The sequence below is a fragment of the Lissotriton helveticus genome, chromosome 1_1, assembly GCF_964261635.1.
Source record: "Lissotriton helveticus chromosome 1_1, aLisHel1.1, whole genome shotgun sequence".
Lineage (NCBI taxonomy): Eukaryota > Metazoa > Chordata > Amphibia > Caudata > Salamandridae > Lissotriton > Lissotriton helveticus.
In genome coordinates, this window is record NC_136057.1 from 1,880,932,399 (window position 1) to 1,880,958,400 (window position 26,002).

General features: G+C 47.0%; 1 protein-coding gene across 2 annotated transcripts in view; it reads left to right on the top strand.

Annotated features, from left to right (window-relative positions):
• The window catches only part of FAM20B (FAM20B glycosaminoglycan xylosylkinase), a 188,478-nt gene that overhangs the window by 44,453 nt on the left and 118,023 nt on the right, over nucleotides 1-26,002 (top strand). For both annotated transcript variants that reach the window (XM_078642242.1, XM_078642251.1), the window contains exon 3: nucleotides 11,473-11,559. In XM_078642242.1, coding sequence (XP_078498368.1) covers nucleotides 11,473-11,559 — 87 coding nt within the window. The remainder of the gene's footprint in view (nucleotides 1-11,472; nucleotides 11,560-26,002) is intronic.

The window sequence follows — 26,002 nt, forward strand, 5'->3', positions numbered from 1 at the left end:
GGCTTGACTCTCCTTTCGGACCTACATGTCAGCCAACATGAATTTAAGTGGTTAGCAAAAATCAGTATGAACCACCTTCCTTCAATAGAAGATAGGGCCAGCCTCTCTTACATACAACGGAAACCACAACGCTACCTAACAAAGACTTTCAATGAACAGACTAAGCTACAGTTTCTAAAGCTGAGAACGGGAGTCACCCCCCTATCTTGTCAATTCGCTAAATGGAAAAGAGACTGTGCTCAGGAAATGTGTCGGCTCTGCAGCCTACACAAGGAGGATATAATACACGTAATATGCCTGTGCCCTAACCTCTTAGAAGATAGAAGGGCTCTGCTACGAAGAGGTTGGATTGCAAAAGACATGAGATCCTGCAGGGGAGCTGTCCTGGCTTCTCTTGATGCCCTGAATACCACCCTGAACTGTGCCTTGGTCAGATTCATGGATTGCTTCATCAAGAAGCTAGAGCACGTGAGCTATGAACGCGATGGACAGACAGTGAACTTGTCCCCGAGCCCTCACTGAGACTATCACCACCGGTTACTGACTAACAGTCATGCTCTTGACTTTCAACCAACAACAAGAGGAGCTTATTTGTCCAAATTGTTTTTCTCACATAAACTTCTCAGCCTTCACTTAGGAAGACGCCAAACTCTTAATTTTTTAAACAAATACAATTCACATGGTATTATGGACTGTGCAATATGCAACAAAAGCTTTTATGTTACATTGATTCTTTTCTTAATTCTCAACTGCTCAAGCTAAAATGTAATGAATCTTTTAGACTTTAGGTTGTAACGATGCTTTTAACTTTGCTACCAAAGCCAGTACCTAAGGACATAACGCTTTTTAACTTGTCAAAGTCTGTACCTAACAAACGAACTACTGTTTCTGTATACTGCTGCAAAGGTTTTTAACAAATCATGCAATAAAAAAAAAAAAAAATATATATATATATATATATATATATATATATATATATATATATATATATTTAGTTAATATTGTAGTTAATTGGACTGCTAAATTGTCCCTTGTGAAGTCTTCCCCTTTGGATCCCCTTTCTCCTCAGACTTCCTGTGTGATGCTGTACTCCTTTCTGCTTACGTTTCCTACCCAGTCATCAGTCCCTGACAGGTCCTTCCCCAAGCTGCTATCATGGGTCTCATTTTCCTGCAGGGAGTGAGCATGCACCCCTTTGTAGGAGTAAATGAATCCATTAGTAGTTTGGAAAGAGAATGTTACCTGAAACGTGTACCTTTGTGCTTGCCAAAACTGGAATCAACAGCTGGATACAATGTAAGACATCTTTCGGGGGACCACCGGGCAGGCATGGTGTACTGGGCCACAACCATGGGGGCTGGGATCCTTTACCTCTATTGTCCCATTGCCCATTGTTCTACAACTATGCAAAATTGGGCCAAGTACAACCCATCAGCCCCTGGCACTCTGTGGTAGTGATGATGGCAAGCTGCCACAGGCTTCTTAGACAGGTTAGTGTGATGTTATGACAGACTATCAAGTCTACAACGTACCCAGCAGTGCAGTATGTTTGTTTGGGGTTTATGACGTTCACTACTACATTTTTTCTTAAGGGCTATTATGTGATTGCTCAGCCTAGTGCCTCTCTTAGAAAAATACTTTATTCTACAGGAAGGCACATTACTACACAAATCACAAAAATGTCCAAGATAACTGATGCACAGGTGTGAGTCCAATATGCTTCAAGGTGGGCCCCCACTGTGTATTCTTTCCTCCTCCAATCTGATATTCGTGGGGCTAGTGATGTTGTTACTAGTGTAGTGCAGCTCTTTTCTTCCCTAGCAATGACTTTACAGTTACAAGGTACTTTGGGGCATGGTGGCCAAGTAATCGGGTCTGTAGGTCTCTAGCTCAATGGCAGCCAGGCACAGAATTCCTCCAGGCAGTAGCTTCCTACATCGGAGTAGTGTAATTTGTTCATCACCCCTCTGGTCAGTTCTGGTGGTGGACACCACCTGGTGCAGGCTTCTTGGGGTGCAGAGACCTGCTCTGGCACATGGCCGACCATGGCGCTGTTGTGCCAACCTCCATCACAGTCAAAACGGGTGCTATACGGCAACTTCGCTCACGGTTTCAGTCAGATAGACCAATGGGGTAAACTTTGCACATTCCACCGCTGTGACGAAGGCCAGGGGACAGAGGTACTCAGACATGCTTTGGAAGTGCTATAGTATCTCTCAGTGACTGCCTTCTTGACTAGAGCACGCCGGTCACATGGTTTGGAAGTCTGAGGTGGACAGATAAAAGCACCAGGGTCATCCCCTTCTGTCCACGCCAACAGTCTGCTCCTCCTGCACAGTCTGCTTGCTGCTTTCCTCTCACCCAGGCAGCATTCCCTTGGCATCCCAGATAAGACTGACTGTTCTTCTAGGCTCCAGGTGATGTCTCCTCACCTCTGGCAAGTTGACTGTTGCACAAACACCAGCTCAGGCTTTGAATTAGTTGTGGTCTCTGTGTGCTCTCTGTATCACACCCTTCTTTGTCAGAGAGAACTTGGAGCTGGAACAAGTGGGTCAATCGCTCTCACACTCTTATTTAGGGATGGCATTGGAGGGGATGTGGATTTTCTACCTGCACTTTAAGAACTGGTTTGCAATGGTTCTTTTTATGTATCCTTCTAAGCATGTCTTCCAGACTCCACCTTTGTCTTGAGTGACGCTCTTCACAGCAGGGTTGCTTTCTGACTGGAGCACCCACAGTGTGCCTTTACAGTGCTGCAGTGAATGTCACTCCCCTTGGGCGGTAGTAACTGCAGAGTTCGTGATTTGCTGACCATCTGTGCAGAAATTGGTGTTCGCCCTGGGCCTGTGATAACTTCAGTGTTTATACTCTGCTGCAGGGAGCACCCATTCAGAAGTTGCATGCTTGCTCCTACCATGGGATGGGGCTGCTTCCCTGCTCTCGCATGTTGCAATGAAGGTGTGCTCTTGTGCCAACCTGGCCCTTCTCCCCCTCCCCCCCAGAAATGTTTAAGTATAAGCTGTTTAGCTCAAGCTCCATCCAAAACAACTGGAAGTGCGCATGGTATAATACTATGTCTGAGGCATGTATGGATGTAGATGTACATGTTTTGCATATTTCTGCGATCTAGTGCTGGGTCCGGATGTGTGCAAGTTGTTTTTCTTTGAAGAGGTCTTTCGAGTCACGAGGTAAGGCGACTCCTCCTCTTGCTAATAGTGTGCATGGGCAGTGACTCCATTGTTAGATTGTTTTCTTTCTGCCGTCCGGTTTGGACCTGTATTACTGCGCTCCTGTCCAAGATTGTTTTTGGGATCCTTTCAGTGCGTAATCCACTCTACACTCATCAGTATTGTTTCGAACGCATTTTCCTTCCTCTCGTATTGAATTTCTGAAGACTCTTATTTGTAGGGTTGTCACGTTCCAATAGTGGCATTTGGGCCTCGCCCGTTTGGGCTACCTTTACTCACTCATTTCCATCGATGATACTCTGCTGATGGAACGGACTCCGTTTCGATTCTGCCACCAGTGCCATTTGAAGTACCCATGGACCAACCATCACGAGGTCTGCAATCTGTGCTTTTCCCCCCTAGCACAGAGAAGGAAATTGAGAGGCATGTGTTGTTTCGATCAAAAAAGACCCTCCTCAACCCTCTGGCATGGCACAGAGAAATGCAGAGGCGCAGAATCGAGTGCACATGCAATACCTTCAGACAGGAAGATATCAAAGAGGAAGAGCTTGACGCCTTGGTGGCTGAAGAAGAGGCAACCTTTTTGGTTGGATATTCGGACTCCGAATTGGAAATCAATCTAGAATCACACGATCTGCCGCTGGGTTATGGTGCTGCGAGTACTCAACCTCTCACCTGCCCTGACTAAAACTCTCGGTTTCCACCAAAGAAAAATGCAATAGGTCTCGCCTTTGATTAAGTTAAAGCTATTTGCTTTGCTAATGGTATTGTATAGCAAAGCAAATGGGATTAACTTAATAAAAGGCCAGACCTATTGCATTTTTAAAGCTTGTTAAAAATACCTTTTGGCAATTACTTAAATGTAGTGTAGGAATGGAAACAACGGTCAGAGCAAAGAAAAATCTGTCCATGCAGCTTTAACATTTTCATATTTTTTGAGCGAGTATTTTATGAGACAATATAGTGATGATCATAAACATTACTACTTTAAACATACCTCAATAGACTATGACTGCTGCCACTCTTCTTTTACACTACTATAGCGAGATGGTTCTAGTAGTGATATTCATGTTCTAGTTAGTCTTCCTAGTGACCGACAGGTTTGTCTTTTGTAAGATGGAAGATATTTTGTTAAAATTAACCTTTAGTTTGGCCGTCTGCAGTTCTACCACATTTCCTCCTAGGCTTGGGTAAACTAATCCTTCAAACTCCGCTGCTTGGTGTGGTACACAACCCCTTATGATACTGCCCGGGTCGAAGCAGACTGCATGCGTTCTGCAAGGACCATTAACTCCTGCCTGGTGGGACAAGATGGCACAATGAACACCTCAGGTGGGCGATCAATATATTACAGTTCCCCACAGCACCCGCCCAGCCTTGAGACACCGAATCAGATACCTTTCATATAATTAGGATACGTCTCATGATAGTCCCGCCGACTGTTGCTTCTCACGCAGCACTGCACAATTGGGCATAAAGCCTCCGGTTAAGGCACCGTAACCTCGCTCGGCATGGCCAGCTGCGGTATCTATATATCTATACCTCCAGCCTACCCTGGCGCTGCGATACGCTGCCTGCCTGCTGCCAAGCAGCCAAATAATTCTATCTGTCTGGCTGCCAAATACCGTCACACCTGCGCGGCGAGAACCACGAGGCTGCTACAACGTGCCCCGCATCGGCGTGCCCGCTTTGGCGCCCGCCTCTCAGGAGATCCACGCTGACGGCTACAGCCACTACCTCTGGGCCGGCATGCTCCCCGGACACCCCCGCGGCCATGCAAACAGTCGCTCGATGCAACCAACCAGGTTGGGCACCACATGCAGAGAGCTGCAGCGGGCACCCCCTGCCATGAGACACAACTTGGAGGGGGGGGGGGGAGGGGCCAAGAACCAGAGGCCAGCAAAACCCTGTAGCACAAGATCGAGGGGAGTCCGTGGTCCCCCAGACCTAATGTACACCCCCACCTGCTGCGGCACCCTGCACGACAGCCCGGCCTGCACGTCCAGCTGAGGCCCCGGGAGGCCCGACCCGTGACCGGGCAAGGCCTATCCAACTGGGCTGCAGTGAGCAGTACCCCGTGCCCAGGCACAAGAAATCCGGGTGGGCCACCACGACACACAGGCCGGCGGAGGGGAGGGGGAGTGAGGGACCCGGAGTGACCAGATGCTCCCCACCCATGCTGAAAGTGTCTCCTACAAGGCAAGAAACAGAGGGGGCACAGTGCCAACCGGCACATTGGGCGGAACCTCCAGACGTTATTTTTATGGGAGTCTGCCGCAGTGGGTTAAACCCTCCGGCGCCCCTATGACCAAGCGGCCCGCTATTGAATCTAATAGTCCTGCACGAGCAATATCGGGACCATAACACAGAGCTGGGTTAGTCACTTTGCAAATTCAGGTTGGTGTAGTGCCACCCGCAGGACGGAGGCCTGCCGGGCAGACAGCAGGCACCAGGGAGGTGGGGTTCCCGAGCAGCACAGCCTGCTCTTCCAGCTTCAGAGCAGGAGCCGCCCCTCCCCACCACTGCAGGTCACCCCAGGGCCACACGCGGGCCACCACAATCACCATTGGACAATCTAGTAATGCGAGGACAGAAAGCCCACAACCCTTTGATAGTCACCTTAAAAATATTGCTATGCTTCGCCTTGGCCAAAAGAGGCACAAACGTACTTTGGAATCCATTTCAGCATGAAACGAGTCCCCGCCGGGCCGCCGCGCTGCCTGCGACGACCCGGAAGCGGTAGGGCAGCCGGCCAATCACAGCGCGGCCCCACCCGGAAGTCCCGCCCCATCGCGCCGAGAGGGAGAGGGAGCTGCCCGAGGAGCCACGAAGGCTCCGGATTGAGTCCCGGTCCCGAGATGGGGGACCGGGTGAAGAGCGGCCGGGCGCATGGGGAAGGCGGGGCTCTCATGTGGTGAGAGAGCCCCGCAAAGCGCTACCGCGGCCCGAGAGGCAGAACCGCCGCCGAGCACCGCCAGAACAGGTGAGTGTGTTGAGTGAGATGAGGGGTGAGTGGGGGTGGGGTGTACGCGCGTGTGTCTGTTTGAGTGTGTCTGTGCCTGCGTCTGTCTGTCTGTGTGCGCGTGTGTTTGTTTAAGGGGGGGTGCGTGTGTGTATGGCTTTCTTTGTGCGCATGCGTGAGTGACGACGTGCGCGCTCACGAGGTACAATCTCGGAAAGAAAAAGCGCGTGGCACTTTACTGTCCTCATTCCCCCAGAAGTAACAACATAAGTCGTCTCGCCCTAGACCGCAAAGCTTCGCTTTGCTTTCGTCTAGGCGAGACCTAAAAAAGTCTTCCGGGCTTGAACTGCCATCTGGCCATGGTCGGCACCGAGATTTAGCATCAGCAGCCCTGCCCTTGAGCTCAGCAACAAAAGCACATATAAAGCCTATCGCACAGAGCTGAGATTCCACCTCTTTCGCTCTGATCACTCCGGTTCTGAAATTAAAAGCGATTCATCTCCGAAGCCTTCGGCACTGAAAACAAGATTAGCTCCCACTAGACTCTCAGAACCTATTTTGGAAACCATGCAGGAGAGACTACCCGAAACAAAAACTGCACCATAACCATCCAGATACTGGCCGCATTATTACAAAGACTGTCAGTACCTTCTGCCAAGCAGCAAACTTCTTTTCACAAAGCCATTGATTTGCTACTGCCTATGAAGAAAAAGGACAAGGCTACCTGTCCCATGCACCCTATTCCTCCTGTTTCTCAGTCTCACATACCACCACCTCCAGCACCTGTACCTCACTCACCACAGATTACCTTAAATATTACACCTCCAGGATCTCCATATACAGACCCAGATGCAGGGATGGTGACACTTATATTATTATGATGATACAGATTCAGACCTATACCCTGCCAAACCCTAGCCTCCTGATGATACTACATCATATCAAGAGCGTATTGCTAAGGCAGCAGCATACCATAGGGTTACTCTACATAAAGAATCCATGGAAGAATATTTTTTGTTTGAGACATAAAGCACAGACACACAAGTCGTCTCAATCTCTTCCAAAGCTTAAAGGTATGATGCGCCATGCAACCGATATCTTAAAGGATCTTGCACAGGCTCACATTATCACCCCTCTGGTAGATGAGCGATATAAAGCTGCACCATTGGGCCCCATTTTTATTATTCGAGGCCATCTCCCACTAGACTCCCTAGTTGTCTCAAATGCCTGTAAGCGGGCTAACTCGCAAACTACAGCCCACTAACCACCTCCTGATAAGGAATCCAAACTCATTGATGCATCAGGCAAACCAGTTGCTGCACAATCCGGTAATCATTGGCGAATTGCAAAAACACAGGGATTATTAGCTAGATGTGACTGAGCTCACTTGGATGAGATGGAAGAACTCCTCCAAAATCTCCCAGAAGAACATAAAAGGACTGGTTCAGGAAGGGAAGTTAATTTCCAACTCTTCCATGAGATGAGCACTGCACTTTGCAGATGCTGCCGCCAGAGGCATCAATACAAGTGTCCTCTTATGCTGGCTGCATATCTCTGGATTTAAAGCAGAAGAGCATCTCTTCAGCCCACAAGTAGATGAGGCCGTAGAAAAAAACCCACTGAGGTTGTCAAATCCGTGGAAGCCCTTCAAACACCCGCTCTTCGGGCTCCTTTAATTGCTCCTCTTACAGAGCAGGTTTCAAAGTGACCTCTACAGATGGCTCTGTGTCGGCCTACATATTGCAAACTCTCATCTCTCCTTCTAGAGGGTATTTCAGAGGCAACTACAGATGAAACCACTTAAAAGGTCATGGCAAAGGTACTTCAACCCGTAATGCCCCATCCGGTAACAAACAGTGACTTACTTCTCCTTCCCTGATCATTCTACACTTGTGGGTCAATTGCAGCAGCTTCTCCCCACCTGGCAGTATATAACATCAGACCGGTGGGTGTTGGACATTATCCAACATGGTTATTGCCTGGAGCTCATCAGCACTCCTCTCAATATTCCACCTCGCACCTACAAACTCTCTGGAACATCAACAGCAGCTCAAGCAAGAAGTCAAAGCTCTCTTACTCAAAGGAGCTATAGAGCCAGTTCCACCACAACATCAAGGGTCAGGATTCTACCCCCTGTACTTTCTTATTCCCAAAAAGGACCGCTTCTTACGGCCGATTTTTAGATCTACGGCCTCTAAATCACTATATCATCAGAGCACTTCCATATGGTCACACTTCAACAGGTGCTTCCACTTCTACAGTAAGGCAACTTCATGTCAGCACTGGACTTAAAGGATGCTTACTTTCATCGTCCCAGTAACATAGCTCATCACAAATACCTCTGGTTTGTGATAGCAGAAAAACACTACCATTTCCGCATCCTTACATTCAGAGTAACCACTGTACCCAGAGTGTTCACCAAATGCTTAGCAGTGGTAGCAGCACATTTATGCAGAAAAAACATTCATGTCTTCCTGTATCTAGACAACTGGCTGATCAAGGCATGTACAGACCCTCTGTGTCATTAACACACTTTGATTACCATAAACCTTCTACACCAATTGGGATACACTGTCATTGTACAAAAGTCCCATCTTCAGCCTTCACAGCTAGAGCCATATCTAAGGGCTGTGCTCAACACCCAACAGGTTTAGCCTATCCAAATGCAGCCAGAATTCACTATATTCAAACACTGCTACCACAATTTCAAGTCAATCAATACTTAACAGTCAAAACTTTCATGCGTCTTCTGGGAATTATGGCATCAAGCATTGCCATAGTGCCTCATGAAAGACTGAGCATGCATCCTCTACAAGAATGTTTAGCACAATAGTGTACTCAATCTAAGGGTCTACTGGAAGATCTATTGTTGATAGACAGCCGCACTCATCACTCTGAAGTGGTTGAACACACAAAACTTACTAAAAGGATGACCATTCCTGGACCCTGTTCCACAAATCATGCTAACAGCAGATGCATCCCTCACAGGGTTGGGCGCTCACTTACAGGATCTAACAGTTCAGGGACACCAAACACCAGAATCTCCTTATTAGCCACTTAGAGGTTCAAGCTGTTCACTTTGCGTTGAAAGCATTTCTAGTTCACCTGATTGGCAAGGTTGTCTTAGTTTAGACAGACAACATGACAGTCTTGTATGGTGTACAAAAATAAGGGGGGGGTTAGAGACACTCCTAAAGTTTTCATGCCTCTCTCAGACCATTTGGTATTAGGCGATCACAAAATCCATCTACTAGCGGAACAACTGCCATGCACAGACAACGATTTTGCCACCTTGTCAGCAGGATGCGGCAACAAGTCCCCAAATGGGAACTGCACCCTCAAGCCACTCGAGCACAAATGGGGGTATCCACAAATGGACCTCTTTGTGACTCGGCCGAACGCAAAATGCCCAAAATTTGCCTCCAGCTTCTCACACCCCAGATCTAAAGGCTATATGCTATGGATTAGTTGGTCAGGGATACTTGCCTACTCTTTTTCGCCTCTTCCCCATTCTTCTGTTTCAGGTCCGGAAGCTTAAGCAAACGGCTCACCCTTATTCTAGTAGCTCCCACATGGGCTCGTCAACCTTGGTTCACCACACTGCACGAACTCTCAGTAGTTCCACACGAGAAGCTTTACCTCAACCCAGATCTTCTCACTCAGAACCATGGCTCAATCCGACATAAAAAACCCAAAGGAGTTAAACTTTGCAATTTGGCCCCTGAGGTAATAGAATTCAGGTACCTAAATTTGCCAACAGAATGTATGATCATTCTTAAAGAAACATGTAAGCCTACCACTTGGGCTTGTCTTGCAGCCAAGAGTAAAAGATTTGCTTTTTACTGTCTTAACCAATATATTGATTGGTTCAATGCATTTGTACAAACATTTGTTATCTTCTGCATTTACAAGAATCTTGACTTGCTTATACTTCCATAGGCGTACATCTTGCAGCAGTAGCTGCCTATCTACAAAATAGGTAACACTTCTCATTGCTCAAAGTGGCAGTTATTAAAGCCTTCATGGAAGGCCGTAAAAGAGTCATAACACCCAGAGTCCCATCTGCACTTCGTGGAATCTCCATATTGTTCTCACAAGACTTATGGGACCACCCTTTGAACCATTATGCAATTACTTCCTCCAGTTTCTTTCTTGGAAGGTTACCTTCTTAATTGCCATCACTACACTAAGGCGTGTCAATGAACTCCAGGCACTAACTTTAGACAAACCATTTTTCCAACTACATAGGGATAGGGTGGTTCTTCGTACCAACCCTAAAGTGGTCCCCCCGCCCTTTCCACAATAATCCGTGCGTGGAACTACCCGTTTCCTTCCCTCAATCTTATTCTGTGGTAATGAGAGTTCTTCATACACTAGATGTCAAAAGGGCATTAAGGTTTTAGATTGACAGAACCAACGACTTTGGCAAAACTAAACAACTTTGTTGCTTTTGCACCCTGTCGTAAAGGAAAGATCATTTCTAACTTGGATATTTCTAGCTGGATTGTTAAATGTATTCAAACATGCTACATCAAAACTAAAAGAACTTTGATTATACCCCCTAGAGCACACTTCACTCTCAAAATAAGGGCATCTATGCCTTTCTTGGGCAACATCCCTATAGCGGACATTTGTAAAGCAGCTACATGGTATACACCACACACACTTCAACTAAGCTCTATTGTGTGGATGTTCTAGCACGCCAACAAGATAATGTAGGACAGGTGGTTCTACATGCACTTTTTCAAACAACTGTAATGTCCATTGGTTAGCCACCGCTTTTGGAGGACACTGCTATATAGTCTATTCAAAGCATGTGTATCTACAACAACACATGCCTCGAATGGATTAGGTTACTTACCCTTTAGGCATCTGTTCTTTGCAAAGGGGTGCTCTAGATTCACATGCGCCCACCCTCCTCCCCGGACACCTATGGTCATTGCAGTTCTTACCTATACTTTCATATGAATGGACATCTCTTTACTGATACTTACGTATACTCCATTATCACCCTCCTGCGGGAATACAATTTAACAATGAAAACGATGCCCATCAGCACTATTACCAAGAAGAGGAGTCGCCTTACCACGCTACTCTAAAGACTCGAGATGGCAGGATTATGCAAATCTTGTGAATCTGCAGTACTGCATGCTAAGAACAGATGCTTACAGGGAAACCTAATCCTTATTCCAAGTGGTTGGCTGTTGACTTTGTTGTACGTAATTCTTTTGTTGGGTGGTCAGAAAGTGCAAAGGGGCGTAGCCTGCATTGTGGCTGGTGTAGAGGAGCCATATCTTTGATCCATATCTGTTCACATTTCAGGTACAGCCGAGACTATGTGGTTGACGGGGAACCGTATGCTGGATATGACAGACATAATGCAGAAGTGGCCGCCTTTCACCTGGACAGGTAGTTAATTGTTTGATATTGTATGTGTGCTGCCCTCACCGCCTCTTGCTTTTGGGCAGGTGTTCTCTGCCGACCATACCATTAGAGCCATAGTGCTAGTGTGTACTGGTCTGCGACTCGAACGATCAGTCTTCTAAATAATACTGTCTCTTTTACAGTATTGCACAGTACATAGGGTCGGGAAACATTAGTGAGGTGTAATTTGTCACTTGACTTTCTGGCAGTTCTTGAGAAAACCACGTTGGACAGTGTTTATGCATTGTGTTTTTGCAAATTAACTCACTCAACAATAAACTATATGTAGGTGACTGTGTGCTGCTGGGTGTTCGGCCTCACAGCCTTTTACTGAGATCTCTGATCCTGTTTTGTGTGCTGGTTGATTCGGATTTCAAGGAATCAAAGGATGCAAAAGGTATCGTAATTGGCAATCACAGGTGGGCTTCAATATTTATTTTTGCTTGTAATTACAACAGGGCCGGATCTAATGGGCCATATGGCACAGGATGGCTTGTCTGAAATTACTTTTGCGTAAAGGTACTTATGCACATAGTAAATTTACCAAATGATGTGAGCAGTTCCTACCAGTATGTGACTGATGTGGTTGAGGCTCTGCTTTCAAGTAGCAAGAGCTGGGTTGAGTGATATAAAATGTCAGAAAATGGAAAGGAAATAAAATTATACAATCTGTATGCTTCGTCTGTACTTCTTATGTTTCTTTAGTTATGCCTATTTATTAAATTATTCATAAAGGGGGTGGTAATGGACAGAGTATCTGAATTAAGCAGAACACTCCTACCCAGTCAAAAGATCAGGGCTTGATCCATCACCGTTTTTTAGCTCACTGCACCATCCCAGCTCAGAACCTGGCTACATGCAAATTAGTCTGACCCTGGCCCAGTACATCATGGGAACAGGGCAGACCAAACTACCAAGCCAATTCTTTACTGGAAAGGAAACAAGCTTCCGGGGACCGGTTTCTGGCATTACAGCCGTCTTCGGCCCGGCTTGCTTGAATCCTGATGGTGCAGTGAGCAAGGGACTCACATCTGAGCATACCCTTCCACACTTGTGGTGGCCAAAACGATTCATAAAGGGGGTGGTAATGGACAGAGTATCTGAATTAAGCAGAACACTCCTACCCAGTCAAAAGATCAGGGCTTGATCCATCACCGTTTTTTAGCTCACTGCACCATCCCAGCTCAGAACCTGGCTACATGCAAATTAGTCTGACCCTGGCCCAGTACATCATGGGAACAGGGCAGACCAAACTACCAAGCCAATTCTTTACTGGAAAGGAAACAAGCTTCCGGGGACCGGTTTCTGGCATTACAGCCGTCTTCGGCCCGGCTTGCTTGAATCCTGATGGTGCAGTGAGCAAGGGACTCACATCTGAGCATACCCTTCCACACTTGTGGTGGCCAAAACGATTCATAAAGGGGGTGGTAATGGACAGAGTATCTGAATTAAGCAGAACACTCCTACCCAGTCAAAAGATCAGGGCTTGATCCATCACCGTTTTTTAGCTCACTGCACCATCCCAGCTCAGAACCTGGCTACATGCAAATTAGTCTGACCCTGGCCCAGTACATCATGGGAACAGGGCAGACCAAACTACCAAGCCAATTCTTTACTGGAAAGGAAACAAGCTTCCGGGGACCGGTTTCTGGCATTACAGCCGTCTTCGGCCCGGCTTGCTTGAATCCTGATGGTGCAGTGAGCAAGGGACTCACATCTGAGCATACACTTCCACACTTGTGGTGGCCAAAACGATTCATAAAGGGGGTGGTAATGGACAGAGTATCTGAATTAAGCAGAACACTCCTACCCAGTCAAAAGATCAGGGCTTGATCCATCACCGTTTTTTAGCTCACTGCACCATCCCAGCTCAGAACCTGGCTACATGCAAATTAGTCTGACCCTGGCCCAGTACATCATGGGAACAGGGCAGACCAAACTACCAAGCCAATTCTTTACTGGAAAGGAAACAAGCTTCCGGGGACCGGTTTCTGGCATTACAGCCGTCTTCGGCCCGGCTTGCTTGAATCCTGATGGTGCAGTGAGCAAGGGACTCACATCTGAGCATACCCTTCCACACTTGTGGTGGCCAAAACGATTCATAAAGGGGGTGGTAATGGACAGAGTATCTGAATTAAGCAGAACACTCCTACCCAGTCAAAAGATCAGGGCTTGATCCATCACCGTTTTTTAGCTCACTGCACCATCCCAGCTCAGAACCTGGCTACATGCAAATTAGTCTGACCCTGGCCCAGTACATCATGGGAACAGGGCAGACCAAACTACCAAGCCAATTCTTTACTGGAAAGGAAACAAGCTTCCGGGGACCGGTTTCTGGCATTACAGCCGTCTTCGGCCCGGCTTGCTTGAATCCTGATGGTGCAGTGAGCAAGGGACTCACATCTGAGCATACCCTTCCACACTTGTGGTGGCCAAAACGATTCATAAAGGGGGTGGTAATGGACAGAGTATCTGAATTAAGCAGAACACTCCTACCCAGTCAAAAGATCAGGGCTTGATCCATCACCGTTTTTTAGCTCACTGCACCATCCCAGCTCAGAACCTGGCTACATGCAAATTAGTCTGACCCTGGCCCAGTACATCATGGGAACAGGGCAGACCAAACTACCAAGCCAATTCTTTACTGGAAAGGAAACAAGCTTCCGGGGACCGGTTTCTGGCATTACAGCCGTCTTCGGCCCGGCTTGCTTGAATCCTGATGGTGCAGTGAGCAAGGGACTCACATCTGAGCATACCCTTCCACACTTGTGGTGGCCAAAACGATTCATAAAGGGGGTGGTAATGGACAGAGTATCTGAATTAAGCAGAACACTCCTACCCAGTCAAAAGATCAGGGCTTGATCCATCACCGTTTTTTAGCTCACTGCACCATCCCAGCTCAGAACCTGGCTACATGCAAATTAGTCTGACCCTGGCCCAGTACATCATGGGAACAGGGCAGACCAAACTACCAAGCCAATTCTTTACTGGAAAGGAAACAAGCTTCCGGGGACCGGTTTCTGGCATTACAGCCGTCTTCGGCCCGGCTTGCTTGAATCCTGATGGTGCAGTGAGCAAGGGACTCACATCTGAGCATACCCTTCCACACTTGTGGTGGCCAAAACGATTCACAAAGGGGGTGGTAATGGACAGAGTATCTGAATTAAGCAGAACACTCCTACCCAGTCAAAAGATCAGGGCTTGATCCATCACCGTTTTTTAGCTCACTGCACCATCCCAGCTCAGAACCTGGCTACATGCAAATTAGTCTGACCCTGGCCCAGTACATCATGGGAACAGGGCAGACCAAACTACCAAGCCAATTCTTTACTGGAAAGGAAACAAGCTTCCGGGGACCGGTTTCTGGCATTACAGCCGTCTTCGGCCCGGCTTGCTTGAATCCTGATGGTGCAGTGAGCAAGGGACTCACATCTGAGCATACCCTTCCACACTTGTGGTGGCCAAAACGATTCATAAAGGGGGTGGTAATGGACAGAGTATCTGAATTAAGCAGAACACTCCTACCCAGTCAAAAGATCAGGGCTTGATCCATCACCGTTTTTTAGCTCACTGCACCATCCCAGCTCAGAACCTGGCTACATGCAAATTAGTCTGACCCTGGCCCAGTACATCATGGGAACAGGGCAGACCAAACTACCAAGCCAATTCTTTACTGGAAAGGAAACAAGCTTCCGGGGACCGGTTTCTGGCATTACAGCCGTCTTCGGCCCGGCTTGCTTGAATCCTGATGGTGCAGTGAGCAAGGGACTCACATCTGAGCATACCCTTCCACACTTGTGGTGGCCAAAACGATTCATAAAGGGGGTGGTAATGGACAGAGTATCTGAATTAAGCAGAACACTCCTACCCAGTCAAAAGATCAGGGCTTGATCCATCACCGTTTTTTAGCTCACTGCACCATCCCAGCTCAGAACCTGGCTACATGCAAATTAGTCTGACCCTGGCCCAGTACATCATGGGAACAGGGCAGACCAAACTACCAAGCCAATTCTTTACTGGAAAGGAAACAAGCTTCCGGGGACCGGTTTCTGGCATTACAGCCGTCTTCGGCCCGGCTTGCTTGAATCCTGATGGTGCAGTGAGCAAGGGACTCACATCTGAGCATACCCTTCCACACTTGTGGTGGCCAAAACGATTCATAAAGGGGGCAAGCCGGGCCGACGACGCCTGAAATGGCAGAAACCGGTCCCCGGAAGCTTGTCTCCTTTCTGGTGAAGAATTGGCTTGGTAGTTTGGTCTGCCCTGTTCCCATGATGCACTGGGCCAGGGACAGACTAATTTGCATATAGCCAGGTTCTGAGCTGGGATGGGGCAGTGAGCTAAATAACGGTGATGGATCAAGCCCTGATCTTTGGACTGGGTAAGAGTGGTCTGCTTAATTCAGACACTCTGTTCATCACCACCCCCTTTTCTGAATCGTTTTTGGCCACTATAGGTGTGGCAGGGTATACTCAGACATGAGTCCCTTGCTCACTGCTCCATCAGGATTCAAGCAAGCCGGGCCGACGACGCCTGAAATGGCAGAAACCGGTCCCCGGAAGCTTGTCTCCTTTCTGGTGAAGAATTGGCTTGGTAGTTTGGTCTGCCCTGTTCCCATGATGCACTGGGCCAGGGACAGACTAATTTGCATATAGCCAGGTTCTGAGCTGGGATGGGGCAGTGAGCTAAATAACGGTGATGGATCAAGCCCTGATCTTTGGACTGGGTAAGAGTGGTCTGCTTAATTCAGACACTCTGTTCATCACCACCCCCTTTTCTGAATCGTTTTTGGCCACTATAGGTGTGGCAGGGTATACTCAGACATGAGTCCCTTGCTCACTGCTCCATCAGGATTCAAGCAAGCCGGGCCGACGACGCCTGAAATGGCAGAAACCGGTCCCCGGAAGCTTGTCTCCTTTCTGGTGAAGAATTGGCTTGGTAGTTTGGTCTGCCCTGTTCCCATGATGCACTGGGCCAGGGACAGACTAATTTGCATATAGCCAGGTTCTGAGCTGGGATGGGGCAGTGAGCTAAATAACGGTGATGGATCAAGCCCTGATCTTTGGACTGGGTAAGAGTGGTCTGCTTAATTCAGACACTCTGTTCATCACCACCCCCTTTTCTGAATCGTTTTTGGCCACTATAGGTGTGGCAGGGTATACTCAGACATGAGTCCCTTGCTCACTGCTCCATCAGGATTCAAGCAAGCCGGGCCGACGACGCCTGAAATGGCAGAAACCGGTCCCCGGAAGCTTGTCTCCTTTCTGGTGAAGAATTGGCTTGGTAGTTTGGTCTGCCCTGTTCCCATGATGCACTGGGCCAGGGACAGACTAATTTGCATATAGCCAGGTTCTGAGCTGGGATGGGGCAGTGAGCTAAATAACGGTGATGGATCAAGCCCTGATCTTTGGACTGGGTAAGAGTGGTCTGCTTAATTCAGACACTCTGTTCATCACCACCCCCTTTTCTGAATCGTTTTTGGCCACTATAGGTGTGGCAGGGTATACTCAGACATGAGTCCCTTGCTCACTGCTCCATCAGGATTCAAGCAAGCCGGGCCGACGACGCCTGAAATGGCAGAAACCGGTCCCCGGAAGCTTGTCTCCTTTCTGGTGAAGAATTGGCTTGGTAGTTTGGTCTGCCCTGTTCCCATGATGCACTGGGCCAGGGACAGACTAATTTGCATATAGCCAGGTTCTGAGCTGGGATGGGGCAGTGAGCTAAATAACGGTGATGGATCAAGCCCTGATCTTTGGACTGGGTAAGAGTGGTCTGCTTAATTCAGACACTCTGTTCATCACCACCCCCTTTTCTGAATCGTTTTTGGCCACTATAGGTGTGGCAGGGTATACTCAGACATGAGTCCCTTGCTCACTGCTCCATCAGGATTCAAGCAAGCCGGGCCGACGACGCCTGAAATGGCAGAAACCGGTCCCCGGAAGCTTGTCTCCTTTCTGGTGAAGAATTGGCTTGGTAGTTTGGTCTGCCCTGTTCCCATGATGCACTGGGCCAGGGACAGACTAATTTGCATATAGCCAGGTTCTGAGCTGGGATGGGGCAGTGAGCTAAATAACGGTGATGGATCAAGCCCTGATCTTTGGACTGGGTAAGAGTGGTCTGCTTAATTCAGACACTCTGTTCATCACCACCCCCTTTTCTGAATCGTTTTTGGCCACTATAGGTGTGGCAGGGTATACTCAGACATGAGTCCCTTGCTCACTGCTCCATCAGGATTCAAGCAAGCCGGGCCGACGACGCCTGAAATGGCAGAAACCGGTCCCCGGAAGCTTGTCTCCTTTCTGGTGAAGAATTGGCTTGGTAGTTTGGTCTGCCCTGTTCCCATGATGCACTGGGCCAGGGACAGACTAATTTGCATATAGCCAGGTTCTGAGCTGGGATGGGGCAGTGAGCTAAATAACGGTGATGGATCAAGCCCTGATCTTTGGACTGGGTAAGAGTGGTCTGCTTAATTCAGACACTCTGTTCATCACCACCCCCTTTTCTGAATCGTTTTTGGCCACTATAGGTGTGGCAGGGTATACTCAGACATGAGTCCCTTGCTCACTGCTCCATCAGGATTCAAGCAAGCCGGGCCGACGACGCCTGAAATGGCAGAAACCGGTCCCCGGAAGCTTGTCTCCTTTCTGGTGAAGAATTGGCTTGGTAGTTTGGTCTGCCCTGTTCCCATGATGCACTGGGCCAGGGACAGACTAATTTGCATATAGCCAGGTTCTGAGCTGGGATGGGGCAGTGAGCTAAATAACGGTGATGGATCAAGCCCTGATCTTTGGACTGGGTAAGAGTGGTCTGCTTAATTCAGACACTCTGTTCATCACCACCCCCTTTTCTGAATCGTTATTTATTAAATTAAGTATTTAGGGAGTAGCAAAGAGGAATATACCCAGATTCTCTAAAGGTTTATCATATTATTTAGAGAAAATGTTGCAACTCCAGTCTCGTTTAAACAAAGTGTAACTGTATACCACTGTGTTAAACACCCTTTGTGTAGAGAACCTATTTAATCATGCAGGGGGTTATTAAGACATCTTTATTTTTCCAAAAACATTTTGGTAAGGAACCTTGATATATATATGACCGACATTGACACTATAATAGTTAAATACTTTCCAATTATTCCTGCACTCTGGCAACCCTTTACAATTCGTATATAACTTCTGTGCGTAGTCGTGTAGTACGTTTTGGTTCATCCACATGCCGTACTGTTTAAATCATCGCGATGAGGTCCGCACCTGTAGCAAGGATGGGAAGGTAATCCTAGCTAGTTATTTTCCTGCCTGTTCTGCTCCAAGGGTACTCTCACTGTGGCATGTACAGCAGAACAATCCAGTAGGTTCAACTGCAATAAAGCGGGCAAGAGTCAAAATCAACTGTGACCTGAAAGCTAAGTAATGCATGTTAAAGGAGCCCTAGAGTGAACAATCTTACAGTAAGAGAACAAGCATTTGCAAAGCAAATTTGTTTCGCCTATACAAGATCAATTGGGTTTGTCACTGTATTTTTACGTGTTGTACAACACATAAACATCGTGGTGGGGGAAAGAGGCATCATTGAAAATAGCTGACAACTAAGAATGAAAACTTGGAAAAACAGAGTCCACATAAAACACCGTAAAAAATCATTAACGCTCAATACCTCTGCGCAAGTTATTTGTCTTTGGTAATGTTTTTTTAAAGGTGGACACAAACATCACATTTTAATCCTGTAGTTAAACTAAACTTGTGCCTTATTTTTAAAATCACATTGCCCAGGTTCTTTACACAACTTGTATTGAGATGAAGCTCACGTTCAGACGAAAGCAATTCACTTGGAGAGTTTTACTTTTTGTAAGAACCAAATGAACGCTTTCTTGAGAGAGAAAAAAAAGTAAGCTATACATCTGAAAAATGACACTCATTCAGTTAAAAAATACACCTATATAACCAGCAAGCACACACGCTACACTCACGCACACTTGTGCATATGTTCTATCTCATCTAGACACATAGGAGAAGTATTTTAAATAAAACTCTGACCTGATATCCAGCGGTATACTGAAGTTTTCAGCAAGGCAGAAGCCATTGTACAGACATAGTACAGAAGTTGTGTGTTCGTAGGGCTTCATGCTGCGTGTGGAGTGCGCTCTGTCTCGGTGATTAATAGAGGAGAGAGCCGAGTGAAAGCCAGCCCCCATTACTACAAGCTGGCAAAGTGATTTTGCAGAACATTGTTTCGAGTCACCTCCAACATCCACCTCCCACCCCATCACCCCCAACACACTGGCCGAGGACAAGCTAAAAAGTACAGCTCACTGTCTTGACATCTTTTGTTCGTAGCACTATATACATATGAACAATAAATAAGCATATTGCTACATTTCAGAATGGTTTCGAATGAAAATCCCTGTGCGTGATGTGGTATTTCCAGCTTCTGTAAAGCAATAACGTAGAGTCTGTTCAGCATGGCAGGGATAGGGGTAGGAGGTTCGGTTCAGTGCGCTCCTTCCGAAGAGCACGCTCTGTGGGTTGTTGCATCTATTGGGCTTTGTAGAGCTGAGATGCCACCGGCTGGTAGTTGCACCATATAAGACATATGTAAATAAAATGCACAAGGGAGAGTTGGGAGTGAAGAGGAGGAAAAAAGAGTAATTAAAAAAAACAAAACAAAAACCAGAAGCATGCAGCTGCAGCGAGTGCAAGGAGGCTGGCCACCAAAGCAGTACTTGGACCAGTCTTTACAGCATGATGACTGAGGCGAGGAGAAGGGGCTGACCAAGGAGGGACATGGGAGCCAGCTAATGGTAAGTAGAGCAACGTAGAGCCACGTCACGTGGGAGCCAGCCAATGGCAAGTAAAGGTAAATAATGCCATATTCGTGCCGTGGTATCCTTAGAGGATGATTGATGTGCTTTATAAAAACCTTCAAATAAATATTTTAAAATATAAGATTTTGCAAACAAAGCGCTGTGCAGGCAAGGCCTATACAACCACTGAGGTCAAAAAGACAAAAGTGGGATGCAAAAGTTCATGTCCCCTCACCAAAAAAGTTTGAAAAAGTGTGGGGGGGGGGGGGGAACCAAGAGTCTGGTGAGGGGTAGGGGTCAATAGGGGAGGAAGCTGTGGTTACTTTAGTGTATATACCTAGAACCTGTTCTAGCTTTCATGAATCCATTAACAGCGACATATTTGTCTCACTGGTTTGGCTAGGGTAGTTCTGCCAATGATAAAGGCCTTCAGTAGGATTGTGAGTATTACCAATCACATGTGAATGAGATGGCCTTCGCAGAATCCGATTGTGAAGACCAGAGTCTTAAAGTTTTTTCAGACCCACCTCAAGAAGACTCTGCCAGGGTAGTTTTAAATGTATTTGTAATGTTCAACTTCTAGGGATAGTCCACATATCTTGTTGAAAGGGGAAAATAATGAGCCAAAGCCCTATCTGGCAGTGACCGCTGTGAAATTACTTTTGTCCCTCATGCCTTGCCTTCCTGTATAGGACAGCCCTGGCTTCTCGAACAGCAAAGTGGTCCAAGCTAGTGCATGCTGCCTTACTGAATTGGTTGAAGGCTTCAAGTTGTTTTGCCTAACGTTCAGTCAGCACCTTAACTATTGATTACGGCTGTACGTCACAGGAATCCTGATTCCTGTGACGAACAGCCGTAAGGAGCCCGAAACCGACTGAATCTGGCCGGTCGTGGTGATTTTGCCATCCTATGTGGTGCACCCCTACTCACGTTTGGACCATGGACTATTTCACCATGGAATGACTTTATTAATCAATAGTTAAGGTGCTGACTTAACGTTAGGCAAAACAACTTGAAGCCTTCAACCAATTTGGTGTTACTAGGGGCTCCTTTTCTTGGCTTACTCAAACTGTTCACTCCTTAAATTTAATATGAAGAGCTAATATGCCTATCATATAAAATAGAAAACTGACGAAAGGATACCTTTTCTTCAGTGAATCTCATTTTTAGAATGACCTTTCGCCCTAAAAAGTGTAAAGATTGATCTCGCCTGCATAAGTCCTTTGTAAGGACGAAACGCGTCGACTGTTTTTGATTGCCTTGACCGTGTTTTAAACCTGTATCGCAACAATAAATGAAGAACTTGAAAGAATATATTTGTGGATACGGATTTAAATAATTATTTTTCCTTGTCTGGGTTAATTGATGGTGCACCCTTGCTTTTGTTTAACTTGAACTATTCCAGGATTGGAATTACATTGCGACAGTGGGCGTATTACAGTGTGCACATAAACTCTCTGGGTAGTTCCAGAATATAGATACACAACAGAGGGATAGTCGGTCCGGTGATGTAACCTCTAGTGTTCTACTGTCTTAATTGTCTATGAATATGCTTTAGGTTTGCATCTCTGCTCACTTGCTAAAAAAACCTGACTTCAACTCAAAGGGCTGTTACCCTCTCTTCTCACAAAAACTCTTTGGCTGCAAATGTCACTTTGGACACACGCTCCTGCAAGCACGAACCAGACCAGAAGGTATTGGAGTGCTTTACTGAGCAGTTCTCCAGTTCCACAATGGCAGCTCACTGCGCTTTGCTCTTCAGCTCAGATTACCTGTAAAAGGTGTTCTTTCACCCCCATCTTAACATTGCTCTCGCTCATTGCTTTTCTCTCTCTGCCCGCCACATAGCTCTATTGTTTGCTTCCCTATACCCTCTGTGCCCTTCCCCCCCCACCGCACCATAATTTTTGCTTCCCCACACCCTCCCCATCTATGTTCCTTGTGTGTGCAACCCCTCCCACACACCCTTTTAAACAAGCATTTGAAATGCAATAGGTCTAGCATCTGCAAGAGTTTAAGCTATTGATATTGCAAATGACAATGCCTTTTATTTATGTTTTAAAAACCAACACCTAAATAATAGGCATTGTCATTTACAATGCCAATAGCTCAAACTTGCGTTAATGTGAGACTATTGCGGATGCTTGTTTGGTCTAAGATACTGATCTTTCATTAAGGCTCCCGTCATGCAACAGATTGTTGGTTCTCTTCTAGGAGGCTGGCTGGCAAAAGTCATTTTAAACTATGCCAAAGTGGTTTGAAAGTTTGTCTGGGCTTTCAGCGACTGTTTTACGGGTCAGCTAGAGCAGCTCTGTCTTCTTTCTTACACACTGGCTTACATTTGGAAGACACAAATGCAGAAAAATCCAATTGGTAATAACAAATGTTCCACTATTCTAAGTACCCACATGTCTTCCGACAACAGTGGTACTTCACTTGTGTGGGTAGGACTAGTGTGTGTGATGGGAAAGGGCCCCAAATGCATTATGGACACATCACATTTTTGCACTGAAAACGGACCCTTGTTTTGCTATGTGGATAACTGTGGATTTTGGGCCAAAGCTTAGTCGGAACCTAGGGAAACCTAGCACACCTGCACTTTTTTGAAAACTTGACACCTAGGAGTATCCGGGGTGGGCTGTCTTGTGTGGCTCTGGTAAGGTAATTTTACCCAGAAGCCTTTGAAACCCAACCACAGGTTCAAATCCCAGTGGGCTCACTCAGCCTTTCATCCTTCTGAGGTCGATAAAATGAGTACCATTGTGTTGTGTAACAAACATCTGTTATTCAGCGCCATGATACCCTTGGGTGAACATGCACCTTAAAAATATACGTTACGTTATGACTAAAACACTAATTTTCCTCACATTCCTGTGGATTGTGAAAGTTTCCATTACAGAAATTTAAGAAAAATGTGTGTGAACCTTGTGCGATCTACCCAAGATTCCACTGGGTATTTACTTTTCCATGGGTGGTGGCTGAGCACAGCTCGCAATACCCCAGCTACCCTTTTCTCTGATCTCTCTCCATGCATCGCTTTGGTGCCTTTTGTCTGTCTGGCAGACTCTTGTTCCAACTACACAAGTTGTGCACCGTTTTTATCGAGAGATGGGTGAGAACTCAGGGTGGTAGAACATTTGTGGCTCCCCACAGATTTCAGACCTTTGTCACAGAAATGTGAGGAAACTGTGTATTTTTAGCCAGCATTTGAGGTTTGCAAAGCCTTCTGGGTAGAATTACCTAGTGAGAGCCAACGCCACAAATATTGCTTGTTCTTTGAAGCAAACATTTCTGGAATTGACAAAACCAACCAAAGTAAGTGGTGGATTAACCTCAACAACATAAGGAGTAGATTTATATCTGTGGCAGTAAGAACTCTCTTTTGCAACAGAGTATCCTTGCTGCCAAGATAATGGTCCGCCTGTCCAATTTATATGTGGGTGAACTATTGGTGCAATCATGTCGGAGACTACTTCGTGTCTGGCACACCTTCGACGGCCCAACAGAGTAAGGGATGTCGTAGATGACCTCTGTCCACCCACCTAATTTAGATGGACTGACATGTGGATCAGTTTTCACTGCCTGTCACAGGCATGAAAACCCTGACAATAAGGGGCAGTTACGACTGTTTAATATCGCCCCACCCCCCTTGCCACAGGAGAACTCCAATGGCAGTGGGGGGGGGGGCATATATATATTTTTTCCAAAAAGAAAATGTCATTTTAATGTTTAGTTTTTGAAAATTAAAATATAAAACTAAGCTTGACAGATGCTTGGGACTGAGAAGGGCTAGGCATGCTTGGGAGAAATACATTTAGATTTCAGTAGATGAAGGCTTCCACAGGAGAAATGCAATTTTCAGCCTTTCCAGTGATGGCTCAGGACCCTTGTCCTGAAAGCCTCGCAATGTGATGGACCCTTACTCTGACCACTGGAAAAAAACAAACTAAATGTTCTTACTGAATGTGGCTTATTTTGGATATGTATTATCATGTCTTTCACAGTTTCTCATATGTTACCCCCATGCAATTAAATGTTTTCAAAAATGAATGTCTCCTTGTGTAATGCAACTGGTGCTCATGTAAAGCGCTCTGCACCTCCTCCCTCCCCCCAGTACTCTACTCTATCACCCCCCGGCTACAGACACTTCACACTCCTCAATCCCAGATGCGGATCTCCCCTCCTCCACCAACACCCCCACCCCCACCCCCTCTACCCCACCCCCACATAACCAGCACCCCACACTTCCGACTAGCTTCTCAGAACAACCCACCTCCCCTGACTGCACCCCACACAACATGACACTCTCCCAACCCATCTCCCCCCACTCTTTTCACTCCTGCCACACCTAGCCCTCACTCTTCCCTCAACCTCTCCCCCCCCCACTCTCTCCCCACTACCACACCGTCACCCCGGCAACCCCCAGCCTCCACACTTCCCCCAATTGCCCTACCCCTCCTATCACTGATTCCCTGTCCAATAACACCAACACCATCATTAATACTTTCACTCCCCTCCCCCCCAACCTCCCTACCTACCCGAACATCAACACACTCACTAACACCTCCAACTCCAACCACTTCACTAACACCCCCACCCCTCTCCCCCCCTACTCCAGTAACTTAGACAGCTGCCCTCCTTCAGTGCCCACCCCCAACTCCTTACCCAACCCCACGCTGGACATGATTATGTCCACCCTCCTCCAAGTGAGAGAAGAACTCCACACCCTCAAAGAGTTACTCCTCACACACCCCAGACACCCCCTTCCCACCACCACTTCTCCACCTAACAACCTATCCCCATCACATCCTACTCACCCCCCACATTGGACCTCTCGCATTACCTCCAACCGCCCCCGACGCACTATCAATACACTTTCGGACCTCGACATACACACCCTACTCCGCACATATGTCCCGGTTCGCCAAAACCTCTTAGCCACCACACACCTGTCCATTCCTACGATTCTCTCCAACCCCCTCAGGCACCCCACGCAAAACAACAGAGGCTCCGTCCCCAACAACCTCACAAAAGTCCCCCTCACTCTAGATCCCTCCTCCTCCCTCTGCACCCCCAGACTCAAATGCACTCTTCTCAACTGCAGATCGGCCCAAAGACACTCCTCGGAGGTCGCTGATCTCATCATTACTTTGAACCTTGACCTAGCCATCCTAACTGAAACATGGTTAACTGAATCTTCTACTCCTATCATGGATATCCTAGTCCCCCCCCAACTACTGCATCATTAGACTTGACAGGTCCAGCAAGACAGGAGGTGGAATCGCATGCATTTACAGGAGCAACCTTTCAGTTAATAAAGTCACCGCCCCCTCTCTTACCTCCTGTGAATACATCTGCCTTGATGTCATCAGCGAAAACAAACCTGTATGTTCACTACACATCATCTACCACCCACCCGGGGACAACCTCACTTTCTCCCAACAACTCATGGACCCAATTCAGGACGGCAAAACACTCAAATTTTCCTTGGCGATTACAATCTTCACTGGAATGATTGCAGTGACTCAGTGGTAAATAGCCTCAAAAACTTCCTTAACGCTTTTGACCTCACCCAAATATGCAACAGTCCCACCCATGACAAAGGCTCTATCATCGACCTTATCATCT